The sequence below is a fragment of the Xyrauchen texanus genome, chromosome 8 (genome assembly GCF_025860055.1).
Source record: "Xyrauchen texanus isolate HMW12.3.18 chromosome 8, RBS_HiC_50CHRs, whole genome shotgun sequence".
Lineage (NCBI taxonomy): Eukaryota > Metazoa > Chordata > Actinopteri > Cypriniformes > Catostomidae > Xyrauchen > Xyrauchen texanus.
Window position 1 is genome coordinate 26,872,513 of NC_068283.1, and position 13,639 is coordinate 26,886,151.

Consider the following 13,639-nt stretch of genomic DNA (forward strand, 5'->3'; position numbering starts at 1 on the left):
CTTTAATGCCATCTCAGTCTGACCTGAAGGTTGTGTAGCCGATGGAATCTGATCTAACCAATCAGAAATTGACCTTGTGCGATGATTAAATTGTTTCACATATAGTTATATATGCTCTCCATTTGCCATTGTTGTGGCAAAAAATTATCAACCAACCATTATCACTGTGTAAGAGACACTCTGACTCAAACAGTCTTTTAAAATTATTTATTCTTGCAAGAAGGACCCGGTCATTACACAGGAGTTAATCTGTGCCGTGAGTGGGACCCAGAGGGGAGGGCTGACTTGTATTTTATACTCTTTTATCCCAAGGTTTCTCAACAAAAGCAGATCCTCCCCCTCTGCATCCCTCAGACACAGAGGCATTCCCCTGCAATGATTATCACTGATCAATGAGTATCAAAATTTCTACAACACCATGATTTGGTATCTTACTTTTTTAATAAGTTGTGTGGGAGTGGGAGTTTATGTGCCGACTATGAGTGCAAATAAAATACCATGTGTGTCTGGCTAAACAGGCATTTATTTCTTCATCTAACCTTGACATCCCTCTTGTCTTGTTGCCAGGTTACAGTGCAGGAGTATACCCTGGCGCTGGACGTGGTATGTAACCTCTCAGCATTAAAAAATGGTTCCTTCCACTGATCAATGTAATCTACATTCCCACTTTAAATTTCAGGAAGGGGGACTGCTGCATTCTTTTGTTCCTGTAATCTCTTCTTTATTTCAGATTGCTGCATTTAACTGAATTAAATGATCAAATACACAAAATTATGTAATAAAGGGATAGTTCACCCAAAAAGGAAAATTCTGTCATAATTTTTTCAAACCCGTATGACTTTCTTTCTTCCTTGGAACACAAAAGAAGATGTTATACGGAATGTTAGCCTCGCTTTCATTGCATCTTTTTTGCATACATTGAAATTGAATGGCTAAAATTTTTCTTAAAGGAATATTACGGGTTAAAAACAAGTTAAGCTCAATCGACAGCATTTGTAGCATAACAACCAACCGGGCCAGTTGGTTGCTTAGGAAGCCTGACTGGAGTCACTCAGCACACCCTGGCTTCGAACTTGCGACTCCGAGTGTGGTAGTCAGCAACTTTACTTGCTGAGCTACCTAGGCCCCCAAATAGCAGACACCTTCTTTACTTTTTTGTTGATGCAGGTCTTGGGGCAGGTGGATATCCACAGGGAGTTTGAGGTGGAAAGCAGATTGGTAAAGTAATTTTTCATATATATATATATATATATATATATATATATATACACACAGAAGATTTTTCAATTAAAAATTATTCTAAAATAATCATCTGCTTTTGGCCTTGATCAGCCCTCAAGTGAATTTTGCTATTGTGTGTGATATAGTGTGTGATGGAGTGGATTTTTGCTATTGTGTGCAATAATAATGACGTGTTATGGTGATCAGCATTTCGACACTTTAAACATTTTGAAAAAGTAATTAAAGCGCACAATACACATTCTCTAGCTAATCTATCCTTTAAAACTTGGATGCTTTTTAAAAGCATTTTTTCTCCTTTTAAAATGAGCTGAAAGAAATTTTCCCAAGATTGAACAGTCATCCATAAACAATGAATCACCATAGTCATTTCCATATGTTTCTTTCATTTATTTTCCATCCTTTTCTCTGTTATTGCTGAAGTGAAACCTTTTTTAACATTGGTGCCGGGTTATTGAGCACATAACAAGTTACTGAGTCAGATTAGCAGCCTGCTGGTTCAGCACAAAGACAAGCAGCTCAAGAGGCAAAGCTCTTCTCAAAGTCTTTCAGATAGTTTGATATCTGCATGCATGTTTGTGCAAGAAGCTCTCTTAATTTCACACTATTGTTTTGCTCTTTTTCACCAAATCATCTTGGTGTCAAAGTGGTCGGCCTTCGCTGAGAAAGTCACTTCCTGTGTTACTTTTATCATGTAAACACCACCATTGTTTTCCAACAAAGCTTTAAGTTTTTCAATTAGATTTTCTTTATTCTATTCTCAGTAGGCTACAGCAATGGATATGGCACTGACATTTCTGGTACTGCGGACGGTTACAGGGCAGGTCCTATTGACCTGTTATAATGGACACACTAACATGGACATAATTATAATTGAGTGACAATTATAATTACAGTATCTTACATGGCCTACCTTCCCATCAGTGTTAGCTGATTACATTAGCCTGAATGGCATGGCTGGTAAGGCTGATGGTTATCAGGTTAACCAATGCATTAAACATTGCATTCACATTAAAGAGAGAAGTCTGCCAATGTAAGCATTCTAAAAATGCAATCACCTGAACCAAAGTAAACACATCCCACTGTTTAATTCACTCTGTTGTGTGATAATAATTGAAATGATCATACTCTGGCTTAAGTACCTACAATGAAATTTCATAAGATTTCTTGTCACCAAACCTTTAAAGGATTAGTTAGTCACTGTGATGAGGAGGAGGGCAGGGCCGGGATTAGTGCAGCGAATGAGGCAGTTCGGGAGAGAGAGACACATGCAGCTGTCATGTGTTTGTTTGTGTTGTGTGTGTCTTTTTGTTTAAGTTCTTAGTAAATATTATTTTGACTGTTCAGCTGGTTCCCGCCTCCTCCTTTCCCAACCTTAACCATGTTACATTGGTGCCGAAACCCAGGAAGGAGGAGGGATGCACTGTCGTGGAGTCCTCGCCACTACCAGCCAACCCAAAGGAGCAGTTGCTGCCGACCGCCTGGAAGCGGAGGAATGGTTGCCAGTCGCCTGGAGCGGTGGAGCCACTGCCAGGGGCGAAGGAGTTCCCTGCTGGCCACAAGAATGTGGAGGGGCATTCCATCTGCCAGGGATCAGAGGACTTGCTCCGGTCCACCCGGGGAGGAGCGGCTGTCGTCTGCCAGAGACTGGGGAGTGGCTGAGGGCTGGGCGACAGCGTATCTGGGTGCCGGCTAACCAGGTAATAACCATGTTATTCCTCCCTCTCCTCTTTCTCTCTCTCGCTCCACTTTGCCCTTTCCTCTCCTCTTTTTTCTCCTCCTTCATCCCCCTCCCTAGCCCTAGAGAGGTGGGTAAAAGCCTGCTGACATGCAGGGCCAGAACATCAGGGGGTGTCCGTCATGCCGGGGGCTCCCTGTTTGTGTGTTTGTGTTAAGTGTGTCTTTTTGTTTAAGTTCTTATTAAATATTATTTTGACTCATCAGCCGGTTCCCGCCTCCTCCTTTCCCAACCTTAACCGTGTTACATCCACCCAAAAATTGTAATTCTCTCATCATTTACTCACCCTCATGACATCCCTGATGTGTAAGACTTTCTTTCTTCAGCAGAACACATTTGAAGAAAAATCTAAAAACATCTAAGCTCAGTAGGTCCTTAAAATGCAAGTGGATGGTGATCTGACCTTTGAAGCTCCAAAAATCACAGACAGTCATCATAAATGTCATCCATATGGCTCATATTCACGTTGGCACGTTCTCACAGGAACTGATATATGACGTCACAGCCTCTGTGTACTCATCTAGACTGTTTGTAGCAGTCCTGAACACATCCCAGTCAGTGGTGTCAAAACATGTCTGGAGATCCTCTACAGCCGCACTGGTCCACTTCCTTGATGTCCTCACTCCAGGTTTGCAGAGTTTTAGATTCTGCCTGTACGCAGGAATCAGGTGGACCATGACGTGGTCAGATTTTCCCAGTGCAGCACGGGGGACGGCATGATAAGCATTCCTGGCTGTGGTGTAACAGTGATCCAGGATGTTCTCCTCTCTGGTCGGGCATTTAATAAACTGTCTGAATTTAAGGAGTTCATGAGTGAGGTTTCCATTGTTAAAGTCATCAAGGACAATAACTAAAGAGTCTGGGTTGGTCCGCTCCACACACAGTATCTGGTCGGCGAGCATGCGCTGTGCGACCTACACGTTGGCCCGCGGCGGGATGTAAACACCGACCAGAATGAATGAAGCAAACTCAAGGGGTGAATAAAAAGGCTTACAGTTTATGATGAAAGATTCCAGGTCAAGAGAACAGTGCTGCTGTATCACTGTCACATCGTTGCACCAACCGCTGTTGATGTAAAAACAGATTCCTCCACCTTTAGTTTTGCTGGAAAGTTCTGTGTCTCTGTCCGCTCTGTAAATTTGGAAGCCTGCCAGCTGCAGCGCAGAGTCCGGTATTAATCCACAAAGCCATGTCTCCGTGAAGCACAAAACACTAGATGAAGAAAAGTTCCTGTTTTTCCTCAACAGCAGTTGTAATTCCTCCAGTTTGTTGGGCAGTGAACGCACGTTAGAGAGAAATATTCCCGGTAACGGTGTGCGTAATCCTCGCTGGCGAAGACGCACAAGCGCACCAGCCCGTTTTCCTCTCCTTCGGCATTTCACTGCATGAGCAAAGGTGAGCGCACCTTTGACCAGAATGTCCAAAATTTCCAGTGTAGGGAGAAGAAAAGTAGGAAATAAGTCCTCTGGAGTTGTACCCCTTATGCTCATGAGCTCATCTCTGGTGAAAGAGCTCCCGGTACGACACAAAAAACAGTTAATACACAAAACAAAACAACACGCACACACACACACCATCTTGTTACTAAATACATAACATGCAAACACAAATTCGTCACATGAGAATCTGTGTGAACTCAGCCCTCTCGTGACGTGAACGAGCATTCTGCTGCTGACTGGAAGCGATGATTTGTAGTTATAAAGTACTTAAATATTTATATTTTTCACACCAAAAGTGACCATGCTGCTTGAGAAGACATTAACTCAACCACTGGAGTCATATGGATGACGTTTATGTTGACTCTCTGCAATTTTTGGAGCTTCAAAGATCAGATCACTATTCACTTGCATTTTAAGATCCTACTGAGCTGAGATATTTTTTTATTTATTTTTTTCATATGTGTTCTGCAGAAGAAATAAAGTCATATATATCTGTGATGGCATGAGTGTGAGAAATGATGGGAGAAATTAAATTTTGGGGTGAACTATCCCTTTTGTGACAATGACTGGTTTATCTGGGTAATTTAAGATATCTTAACCACTAGAGAAAACAGATGTTACCATGCAAATGCTTTTTTTTTTTTTATCACTTTATTAATTTGACTGCAATTTGCAGATAGTAAAAGTACTACTAGAGTAAATGGTAAGCCAAGTGTTTTTGCAGACCTTTAAGGGATAATTCTGTCATTTTTACTCACTCTTATGTTGTTCCAAACCTCTATGTCTTTCTTCCATGGACACAAATGATGAGTTTTTGTAGTATACCCTGGTCACTTATATTCCATATGATGCAAGTGCATTGTAGACTAGGGTGTCAAGCTCCAAAATTACAAAAAGCCCCATTAAACTGATCCAAATGACTTTTGCGCTATATTCAAAGTGAGCTATATTAAAGTCTTCTAAAACCATAAATATTTATAAGAGGAACAGAGAGATATTTCAGTTGTAATTCTCTCAAAATCCTGACATTCTTATTCTTTCATTCTATGATCAAATTGGCCTGGATATTGTTCAAAAATTCCCCTTTTGTGTTGTACTGAGGACAGAAAATCATGAGTTTGTAAAGATGTAAGGGTGTAAAATTATGATAGAATTTTTGTATTTGGATAAACAAATCCTTTAACTAGAGGCACCATTTAACAAGAGGTTTACATGACAAGTGAAATCACAAGGTCAACTGTTCCTTTAGCAGGTCTTGGAGCTGGAGGCCTTGGAGATCCAGAGCTGATAATGAACATTGGTCTGGGTACTCCTGCCAAGTCTAGAAAATATGGTAAGAATAAGACAACTGACAGTTTATGCACTCTTTTGGGATGAACATTTCAACCAATATGATCTCTGTGCAATCAAGCTGATGCCTGTTCTTCTGTATCTACAGTATATCTACCCTAAATGTCACTTTAATCCTGCACTTTGTATAGTTGTGGTTACTTGATACCTCTGTAATACATATGATTTGTCTGAAGCGGCAGGTGTTGTACTTGGTGCTGCTGGATCATTGCCCGACGGTGGCCAGCCTGTAGCCACAGCCAGAACCAGGCCTCAAGGGAAGAACCTTGGGCCTAACACTGGCCTGGGTTCGTGCAGTGCATATGTTTGTTATTCAAATGCAACATGCAAAACTCAGTTTTCTGGCTTTCCTGATGCTTTGCCTGAGTATTTGACTTGAATATCTCACACCTGTAAGAAAAAGAGAAATAGAGAGAGGAACTTAAAAAGAGAATACAGTATATGAATAAACAAATGGATTCCTGGAGCTTAACTGGTAGAGAAGGGCTCAAGTACTGCCGCAATCTTGGGTTTGATTCCCAATTGATAAAATATAGACCTTAAATGCACTTTGGAAAAAATGTATACCTTAAATGCACTTTGGATTTCAATGAAAGTGTCTACCATAAGTGTATATGCAATGTAGCTGTTTATTAAGATCAGATAGCTATATAACAGTCTTTCAGGATCTTCTGTCATTCTTTCAGCTGCTACTGGAGGAGCGTGGGAACCTTTATCAGGTAAATGCAGCTAATAATGTGGATTACAGTGTTTTAGTAAAAAAATATTTTTATTATATCATAGTCACACTTTGTGATAATCTAACGCAACCTTCTTTATCACATACAGTGGGAGGCGGTGTTGGTCAGATTCCGTACAATGCACCAATTATTGCAGGTGGAATTAATGCTAAGTTGGTAAGAAAAAAGAGAGAAATGGAGAACATCATAGATTCCCTGATTGCGAGACAGCTGTAAATTTGTATACCCACAGGGGATGCTGGCTTTCCTTATGGTGCAGAGCAACTCAGTCTGGGAGCTGATGCAACAAAGATAACTGCCATATATGGTGAGGATACATGCAGTATTTGCATGCACTGACATTTTTTTATTGATGGTCTGAACCGCATGTTAAAACCACATATCTGAACCCTCGTATTTCAAAAAGATTCACCTGTAAGTATGGGTCTGTTATGATCTGACCATCTGTTCTGACACTTTTGACTAGATTAGTAATGCTTGTAAAATGACTATAAACACACACCTGTGATTGCACATTGCATATTATTATGCCAAGATGCAACGTTTCATATAAATGGCTTAGACAAATAAATAGAATCCAAACCGATCATGCCTAGGTGCAGACTATGCAGCAGCACTGATTACTGGCAGCCAGGCTCATTATGCTGGTGAGTACTGATGCATCTCTAATTACACAAGTTGACAGGTTATGAGATCTCTGATTAGTAAGCATGTTCAATTCTTCTGCTACAGGAAAGAAGGATGGAAGCAAATCAGGCCTTAGTGGCATTTATGGGAATGGCACAAAGGTAACTGAAGATCTGAATTCTTAAAGAGATTCATAATTTACTCATCTTCATGTTGTTTCTTTTTTTTATGTTAAACACAAAGATGTAAGGCAGAATGTTAGTCTCAGTCACTATTCAATTTCATTGTATACAATATATGGAAAAGATGCAATGAAAGTTAATAGTGACTGGATTTCAATTTTTGGTTGAACTGTCCCTTAACTCTTTATCATTTTGTATCTTTTACTTACAGTATTTATTTAATTCATACTGTTTCATCCCCCTCTCATTTAGCTTTCTCATCCATCTCATCCTCTTTGGTTGATTCCTGAAGCCATAATGTTAACCCCTTCACTGTGTTTGGCCCCTTTCTACCTAATGTTTCACCCCATTGTGCAGCTTGTGACATAGTTTTGTCTGACATATTGTTTTAGCATTACTTCATAATGCTTCATATACTTCATAACATAATTAATTATATGAATTGCCCGTGTGTGTGTGTGTGTGTGTGTTTTAAATGTTGATGGTTATGTTCCTTATTGTGTTGTTGCTCTTCCCCCAGTCTGTTCCCCAGCCTTGTGTTGTGTGCCCCTTGTGTATCTCTGTATCTTACTAAAACATGCTAAGCATTTTATTGCCTTTGTAATACTTATGAAACACTAAATATTCCACCTTTCTATCGGTCTCATTTGTGTTTGCTTGTGAAAAACAAATATATGATAAATGTCTTATGACAGATTCTTACTCTTTACCCTTTGTCACTACAAGAAATGGAGATGGTTAGTTCACCCAGAAATGAAAAGCCGGTTGTCTTGTCATTTATTAGCTGTATGACTTTCTTTCTTCTGTGGAACATGAGAAGACATTTTTAAGAATGTTGATGCTGCTCTATTTTCCATACAATTAAAATGAATGGGGACCGAGGCTAACATTTTGCCTGACATCTCATTTTGTGTTCCATGGAGAAAAAAAGGAAAGATAAATAGCATGAGTGAAATATGTATATTTCTTATAAAACATTAGTGAGTGAAATTATTCTAGCATCCTTTTTCCTTATGACCTTTAAAGAAAGAAATGTTGACCTCAACCACTCAGAAGAAATGTATGATGTAATATGTGATATTTTGAGGATGCTTTTTAGCTTCAGCTCTCCAATCAATATGACAAAATTCAAAATATTTAAACAGCAAGATGATTTCCTGCTTAATGTCACTGGGTTGGTTTGATTATCACTGGTCAGAAAATGACCAATTTGGAGCTTGGCCTGATTCACACAGGTTTTTTACTTTTAATATCTACTAATCTGGGATTGAATATGTAGCCTACTGGCCAAAACCTAAAACACGATGATGATTTGATTTGTAGTGTGATAACATTTTTTAACCTTTTTAGTCTCATCAAATTAAAGTTATTATGTAATGTCTCAAAGACAGACACTGATTATATGGTAGAGTATATAGCAACACGTGCATCATCTCACAAGTTTGCATATGTGTGTGCACACTGTTCTCAGTTCTCATCCGTTTCCAGGAAGACCACACAACAAGCATCCTGTGTCAACAGACACAGACACAATAATAATAACTTTAAAAAAATCTGAACAATTCTCATTTTAACAAAGCAGAATGGTCATAAGAATAAAGAAAATAAAAGAAACAAGCTGACAAGCCATTTGAGCTTTTAATGATTACATCACAGTGCTGCAAAGCATTCATTTTGAGTCATAAAATACTTGTGTACACATATTAACTAGTGAATACAATTCATTATCGTCATATAGTAACTGTCAGAAAACTACTGATGGATGTTATGAAATTAGGCTACTTTAAAAAAGGAAATATTGTAATTAATTTGGTGTGCAGATTGAAAGTATAATAAAACAATACAATTACATTGTTAATTAAGTGTTTTTGAAAAATTGCACATCTCATGCCTTTGCTTTTTCATTCTTTTGGCACTAAGAAAATCCTGCAATAAAAACATCACACAATAAAAAAGTATTCAACATGGCATCTACAGCTAAGAAATGCTAAAGACTAAATAGATTAAATAGAACCCTTTAGAGGTGATAGATGCATGAAGATGTTTTTAAGAAAAAATAAAATCAGAAAGATCAAAGGATACATTATAAGAAGTTCATAAGATTGTTTCCAAGTGTTACACCCCGTATGGACCGGACGCTCGCGTCGCGTCAAAAGCAACAAAACCCCTTTCTAATAAATGAACGCTGGACGCGTCTTCACGAACGTTCTAAACCGTTTAATTTTTCAGTAGCGTCCAGTGCGTGTAGCGCAAAATGGAAGGCGACACCCGTTTAATGTCGCCGCAACAGACGCTTCCACTGTGGACAGCATCATTGATTATAATGGGGTTCTATTGCTTTTGACGCGACGCGCAGCTCGCGCCCGCTGTAGACAGGGTGTAAGTACAAAATATTGATATATTTTTTTCCTTAATACAGAAAAAAGAAAATATCAGTTAAGAGTTAAGATTTTTATTTTTAAAAGTGCACTCAATAATTATTCAATAAATATTAATACGATTTTACTCCTAAAAATTTTATTGCAATTTTGAAACATACATATTTAATCGTGAAGCTAAAGTCTCCAGTCATTTCAATAACCTGATAAAAGCTGTTTTCTTCTACATGGAGCGGGACCCCTCATGGGAGTGGCCATGGTGGGATTACATGTCCAGCCAAATACTACTTGCTTAATCTCAGTAACCACTGCTCATTAAATAAATTAATCATGGCAGTCTGCGATTAGTGAATTTCTACAACAGCATCTTTAACTGAAAACTTTTGCATTTGAATGATGCTTCATCCATTCACCCAAGTCTGTGACGACATGAACAAAAACTGAGTGCACCGTTAAGAATGATTCGTCCAAATCCTAACCAAAGCATCCAGACTTCACCAAAACTCTACTTACTACAAAATAGTTTTAAGATTGTAATCTGTCTTTTGATGTATGTACAATTTATCTAAAAGCACTCCCTTGTTCAATAGCATCTCTGCTGGCACAGGCCGGGCATTTCGTGACACATACGCCTTCTCCAAGTGAAAGTTCATGGGGGAACCCACATACTTTGCACAATAGGGGCCAGACAAACTTGGGCCGCATGTCACTTCCGTTTTGTAGAACAGCACACCATGGTTCAAATTGCATAAATTCTCAATCTGACCTGCTTTGATTTGTACTTCACAGCTTCCAAGCAAGTCATCATCCCATTTATTATCTTCATCCCACACCTCCAGTCTTAGTTTGTCATTTTCAGCCAGCACAATATCACCCAGATCAAAAGTTCTCGTCCAGCGGGGTGAGTTGCTGTTCACGATCATGTTGGTGCGTCCGACCTGATAATTGTTTTTGTCAAACACTTTAACATATCCATCAGTTGCTGAGGAGTGATCACCCCACAGGCCTTCTGCCCTCACAATTGTGACCCTGACCCGAGCAAGTCCACGCTTAGATGGGCAGCAGTCTGGTGTAATGCCTGGATTGTTGTGACAAATGCAGACACAAGGGTCTTTTGGGTTGGTTTTAATGCCGGTCTTGCAAGGTTCAGAGCAGTTCCTCCAGAGTGACTTTTCCAGAATATAGTCATAAATGGCTTTGCGTAAGTGCTTGCGCACAGGATTTTTGGTGGGGATCAACTCATGCAGAGATTCCAGAGAATAAGAAATCACATCTGGGTTCCGCGGCACAGAATTGAGCCATTCTTTGTAGGCTGATGGGTCTTTACTTCCGGAGAAAAGAAGCTCAGGCTCTGTAGTGTGACCACCAGTGACCTCTGTGAACCTTTTGAAATTGAAAGATGTTCAACTTCATTTAAAAAATGTGATGTCATGTTTTGAAATAGTGTGGCAATCAGTGCGAGCAAGGATAATACATCTATGTTATTAAGTAGAACTAGTCATGAAATACAGCATAATCATTATTTAAACCCACCTGTCATTGAAGCGGCTGGAGAAACTGCTCTTGCTCTCTGTTTTGCTCTTGTCTTCATTACAGTGCTTAGTTTCTGCCTTCATTTCAGCTTTGCCAAGAACATTGGCATTTGCCTCCACTTCCAAGCATATCTTCACCTCATCCCCACTTAAACCCTGTAGAGCGGTCTCACACTGTTTGATACTGGTAACAGAGTGTACACTTCCACCAAGACTAACCTGGAATAATAAAAAGGCACATTGTAAAAAGTGTGAATATGTGCATTTTCTTACTTTAAGGATATTACTAACCCTTAAAGTTATTTTCCTTGGAGTATCTTAATGTCTTCAGGTTGATTAAATCATGTTAAACAATATTTTTGACTTGAATAAAACTAGTTGATTTAAATGGTAACCAATTTTTGCAGAGTCACTTTCACAATGAGAATTCATGTGTCGGCCATTGTTGAAAACAGTCATTATGGGCCATTACAGTCCAGTCAAAACAAATGATTCAATACAAATGGTTCTAAAAGGCTCTCAACACTTCATACATTCTGAGGGATGTCAAAAAAGAATTACCTTAGTGATATAATGGGTTCCATAGGTGTTGATGAACTTATAGAAGCGCTGTTTGAAATCAAGATTGTATTCCTTGGGAAGCTCCTTCATAGAGCGCTTAAACTCAGGATGGAGCACAGGCTTGTGAGAGACCCTGTAGCTATAGGCAAACATGGAAAACATAGATTTGTGTTAGACAAGGTTTGTCAAGTTTGCATAATGACTAATGTGTTCCTGTTATACTGAGAAAAAATTTAATGGGAGGGATAAATCTTACCTGTAAAAGGCACAAGAAATACTCTGACTGGCAAAATTGAACTTGTCCTTTTTGGTCTTTTCCATTGAGTACTCTGCAAGCCTTGAGTTAGTTCCAGCCATAATCAACGAACCCTGATTTTGTCGAACATCAATCCCCAAGTTTAAACCCCAGTTGTTCTCAACAGATGACATGCTCGAGCTGACCAGTTCCTCACTAGACTGGTAGAGGGAACTTGATATTTTCATGCTGCACTTTTGACTGGGTCTCCAGTCCACCACTGATATCGGAAGCTTTTGCCTTTCCCCATCCATGTAGGGATTCTTGCAAATGGTGCATGATTTGTCCTTTTGCCTCCAGATTTCAGTGTTAATGACGAAGGCTCCTTTGCGCTGCATCTTAGTCACATCGTATCCCTCACCAGCCAGGTTGGACCCGGGAGCAAAGTTTACCTCTGCACATTCACTCGGTTTACCTTTACTGCATGACTGCACAACAGGTAGAACGAGGTAAAAAACAAGCTTTGCCCACATCATTGAAACAGGTATTTTGAGATGGATTGAGTTGAAGGTGGATGGATGCTCCTCTTTTCTATGGAAAACACATAAAAAGTAAACAGATTAAATTGTTAGGTAAATGAATATATTAATCATAAACCATAAAAAATGAATAGCTTTTTGTTTCAAAAGTGTGAAAATGATTATCTCAATGATTTATTGATTTGAAATGCCCATTGTATAAAGGTGACTCTGTTTGTTCCTGGAAGGCAGCAGATGCCCTAACCCCACCCCCACCCTAATTCTAACTATATTGAGCCTTTAAAGCTGAGTACCCGGCCAGGAACAATCTGAGGCACCTTTCTTGCATCTCGATAAAAAACAATGAGTTCCAAGATTAAATCACAATAATAATGTTTGAAATAATGGTGTACAATGATATCATTATTATAATGATAATGTAAAAATTAATATTGTTGTAATACAGCTGAAAAGATAGTAACTTGTTTTTACTAAATTAAGTTTTGCTGACATTTCCGAAGCAAGTAAACATATGCTTTAGCTCTGGTCTAAAATGTGACTAATTCAGAAATTTTAACTGGACTATAATAACAGAAATGATGCTTTGATGTTCTGTAAGACTATTACTAATAATGGCATGGTGTGCATGACCATGACGGGAGAATGGTTATATCCTATAGTTAGGATGCATTATAAAATTTGAGAGACAATTTATAAAGTTTACATTTTATTGTGTATTTACACAGCATTACATCACCTTTAAAAAGCATAACAAGCACATCATACATCAAAAACACTACAAAGATACTGCCCACATTCTCTTAAAGGCAATGTAAAATTATCTTCTTACCTTGATCTACTTGTTGTGTCTGAGTGTCGTTTGTGAGTGTGTGAGAGGGTTATGTGAGATGTAAATTTGTGGGTGGGCTTTACTGGCTTGACACACAGGCACACATTCACACACGTAAGTTAGGGTATGGTTTCAGTTCAGATGAATCATGTGGTCTCAAATGGCCACTTCTGTGGTGAAGCAGGCGGGTTGATCAGCATATCAGTGGAACATGTGAGCATTAATTTACACATTGACCTGCACTGTCAAA

The 13,639-nt window shown here is 39.0% G+C and overlaps 1 protein-coding gene across 1 annotated transcript; it reads right to left on the reverse strand.

Moving 5' to 3' along the window:
* Window positions 1-8,970: 8,970 nt before the first annotated feature.
* LOC127647926 (perforin-1-like) lies at window positions 8,971-13,395 on the reverse strand. The gene is made up of 5 exons (XM_052132455.1): window positions 13,390-13,395; window positions 12,043-12,612; window positions 11,787-11,925; window positions 11,227-11,444; window positions 8,971-11,076 (listed from the first exon to the last, which is right to left on the reverse strand). The coding sequence occupies exons 2-5, from the start codon at window positions 12,555-12,557 to the stop codon at window positions 10,206-10,208; spliced, it is 1,743 nt and encodes a 580-aa protein (XP_051988415.1). The 5' UTR covers window positions 12,558-12,612; window positions 13,390-13,395; the 3' UTR covers window positions 8,971-10,205.
* Window positions 13,396-13,639: the final 244 nt, after the last annotated feature.